Here is a 3,362-nt window from a genome sequence, read left to right on the forward strand (position 1 = left end):
TGACACTAGATGTCAACAGTTGACGTACATTGTTGACATCTAATGTCAACAACTGATGAGATAAATGACATCTAAACTCTAAAGAGCTCATCAGTTGTTGACATTAGATGTCAACAATGGACGTACATTGTTGACATCTAATGTCAACAACTGATGAGATCAATTGACATCTAAACTCTAAAAAGTTCATCAGTTGTTGACATTAGATGTCAACAATGGACGTCAATTGTTGACATCTAATGTCAACAACTGATGAACTCTGTAGAGTTTAGACGTCAATTTCTCTCATCAGTTGTTGACATTAGATGTCAACAGTTGACGTTCATTGTTGACATCTAACGTCAACAACTGATGAACTCTGTAGAGTTTAGAAGTCAATTTCTCTCATCAGTTGTTGACATTAGATGTCAACAGTTGACGTCCATTGTTGACATCTAATGTCAACAACTGATGAACTTTGAAGATTCTTAACATACCCAAACAATATCCTAAAATTTTAACCACAAAATTTAGGGAAAAAGAGAAACGAACCTTGTGCGCGACCTGATCTTGGACTAAATTTGGAGTTTTGAGTTTGGCGTTTGGATCTCGTCGGCGTTTGGGTCTCGTGGTGTTTGGGTCCTCGGGTTTTAGAGAGCTGGTGCGAGAAAGAGAGCTTTGGCAACAACCTAGCTCACTAAACTTCTTTCACAGAAGGTAGCACGTGGGTCTATTTTAACTATCTATGGCTTAAGATTTTAATATCATTGGCTATCACCAATGGATCATTGGCAAATTAGCATAAATTCTACTAGAAACCACACAAAAATTGAAACTAAAACATCCGATTTAAGGCTCCAAGAGGCGTTGTGGTTAAGCCGGGTAGACAGGGACGTCGGGGTAGGCACCGGTACTCGCATCGGGAGGTGGCGCATAAAATTGGTGTTGGCAAGACGTCCATTGATTGTATACACTTCGGTGGATTTTATCTCTCTCCCGCTCGCGCTCCCCGAAATCGTTGAGGAAACTCCCAAGCACGTTGGTCCTATGACCAAGGGTGAGCACATTGTCATGGATGCGGCCCAATTGTTGCCCAAAGTTTTTCATCATGCCCATTAGTTCTTGATAGTGGTTTCCCGCTGGTGGTCCTTCGGCTTTGGCTGGTGGCGGTGGTTGCTCAACCACGGGTTCGTCAAAGATAGAGGCGTTGGGGCCCACTTGATATCGCTCCGGGACATCGATAAATTCCCAGTCGCGTAGGTGTTCCCAAAGTTTTTGCATCATGGCCATTAGTTCTTGATTTTCTGCAAGGATTTTCACTCGAGTATTTCATCGAACACCTAGTGTGCATGCCAATTTCAACATAATTCTTGTATCATGAACAACAAAATGGAGTTTCCACAACCAAACATGCATCACAAACACACTAATATAGTCAACTCATCATAAAATCTCCATAAAATTCGAATTTAGAAATGTTACCTTGTAGATCTTGGAGATGAATGGATGGATGAGAGTGAAATCAAAGAGAGAATCACCAAAACGTGGAGTAAGATGTGATTTACAAGTGATTAGGTCTCTAAAAGTGTGTTTGATTTCGAGAAAAAATGCGATTTGGAGAGAAAATGAGTTAAGATTTGGAAGAAATTCGGAGAAGAAATGAGGAGAGAGAGAGAGAGAGAAATTGCAAGTTTTTAAACCAGTTTTTTTGGCTCCGCGCGCCGCGCCGTCCAAAATTTTGGTTTTGCGCGCTCCGTGCGTATGACTCTGGAACTTGACGCGCCAAAATTTTTGGACCTCGTGGCACGCAAAATGGGCCTTGCACCGCGCGGTCCAAAAATTTTAAGTGCGCGGAACGCACGTAAGACTCTGGAAAAAAATTGGGACTAAAAGTTTTCGATTTTTTTTTAACAAATTGAAAATCTGTTAACGAAAATAGTTTTAATTAATACAATGAAAGAAAACGCGGGTTGCCTCTCGTGAAACGCTTTAGTTAACATCAATAGCTTGACGGGTTACCAATTTCTTATTCGATGATGTCGAGGTACGCCACCGCTTTCTCGTTTTCAAACACGCCGCCATAGTATGGCTTCACTCTCTGCCCATTCACCATGAATTTCTCGCCACTAGTGCTCTCAAGCTCGTACATGCCCGATGAGAATATTTGCGTGATTGTGAACGGCTCGAACCACCTTGACTTGAGCTTTCCAGGAAAGAGCCTCAACCGGGAGTTATAGAGGAGGACTTGTTGTCCCGGGTTGATCTCTTTTGACACGATAAGTTTGTCATGCCATGCCTTCGTCTTCTCCTTGTAGATCCTCGCATTCTCGAATGCTTCTTGTCAGAACTCGTCGAGTTCATTGAGTTTGAGGACTCTTTTTTTCCCGGCTGCCTCGTAGTCAAAGTTGAGGAACTTCATCACCCACAACACTCTATGCTCGAGCTCTACCGGAAGATGGAACGCCTTGCCATAGACTAGTTTGTATTGAGACATACCGATAGGGGTCTTGAAGGATGTCCAGTATGCCCATAGAGCATCGTCGAGCTTGTGAGCCCAGTCATTGCACGAGCTTCCCACCGTCTTCTCTAAGATCTTCTTTATCTCACGGTTAGAGACTTCGGCTTGACCATTGGATTGAGGGTAATACGCCAAGGCTTTTTAGTGAGTGACACTATATTTTGCAAGAAATGCAGCGAATTGACGATTGCAAAAGTGAGAGCCTCCGTCACTTACAATTGCTCGTGGTGTGCCATGGCATGTTAAGATATTGTGCTTGTAGAAGCGGAGCACTTCTTTCCCGTCGCTTGTTGGAGTAGCATTTGCTTCCACCCATTTTGACACATAGTCGACCGCGAGAATGATGTACATGTTTCCGTAAGAGGATGGGAATGGTCCCATGAAGTCTATCCCCCAAACATTGAACGGCTCTATCTCCATTATGTTCTTCAATGGCATCTCATTCCGGTTCGAGATGTTTCCTGTCCTTTGGCATCGGTCGCATGACATGACGAAATTACGGCAATCTCATAAAAGGTTCGGCCAAAAGAAGCCAGTTTGAAGCATCTTAGCCGCCGTGCGATTGTTCTCGAAATGTCGTCCACACTCTAGAGAATGACAATGTTTGAGTATGGAGAGCATCTCGTTGTCGGGCATGCACCGGCGGACTATTGAATCCGCGCATTGCCGATAAAGGATCGGCTCTTCCCAATAGTAACGTCGAACGTCCAAGAGGAATCTCTTCTTCTGGTAATGGTTGTAGTCCGGAGGCATCTTGTTTCTCACCAAGAAGTTGATGATGTCGGCGTACCATGGTGTTGACAACCTCTCCACCGCTCGTCGATAGGCATCTTTTGGTCGTGGATGTGGGTGAGGTCTTCTAGGC

The 3,362-nt window shown here is 43.9% G+C and overlaps 1 protein-coding gene across 1 annotated transcript; it reads right to left on the minus strand.

Annotated features, from left to right (window-relative positions):
- Positions 1–2,005: 2,005 nt before the first annotated feature.
- Positions 2,006–2,935, minus strand: LOC149401367 (uncharacterized). The gene is made up of 3 exons (XM_089610690.1): positions 2,731–2,935; positions 2,476–2,634; positions 2,006–2,316 (listed from the first exon to the last, which is right to left on the minus strand). The coding sequence occupies exons 1-3, from the start codon at positions 2,933–2,935 to the stop codon at positions 2,006–2,008; spliced, it is 675 nt and encodes a 224-aa protein (XP_089466816.1).
- Positions 2,936–3,362: the final 427 nt, after the last annotated feature.

This window comes from Urtica dioica, chromosome 4, assembly GCF_054948205.1.
Source record: "Urtica dioica subsp. dioica isolate 48M chromosome 4, U.dioica_male_clone48M_v1_H2, whole genome shotgun sequence".
Classification (NCBI taxonomy): Eukaryota; Viridiplantae; Streptophyta; class Magnoliopsida; order Rosales; family Urticaceae; genus Urtica; species Urtica dioica.

Bases quoted from the DNA above. Each gene is read 5' to 3' on its own strand.
- LOC149401367 (XM_089610690.1), bottom strand. From the start codon at position 2,935: ATGCCATTGAAGAACATAATGGAGATAGAGCCGTTCAATGTTTGGGGG. The intron at 2,635-2,730 runs GCACACCACGAG...CTCACTAAAAAG, and splicing joins CAATATCTTAACATGCCATG to CCTTGGCGTATTACCCTCAA. The intron at 2,317-2,475 runs GTATGTCTCAAT...AGTTCTGACAAG, and splicing joins ATCCTTCAAGACCCCTATCG to AAGCATTCGAGAATGCGAGG.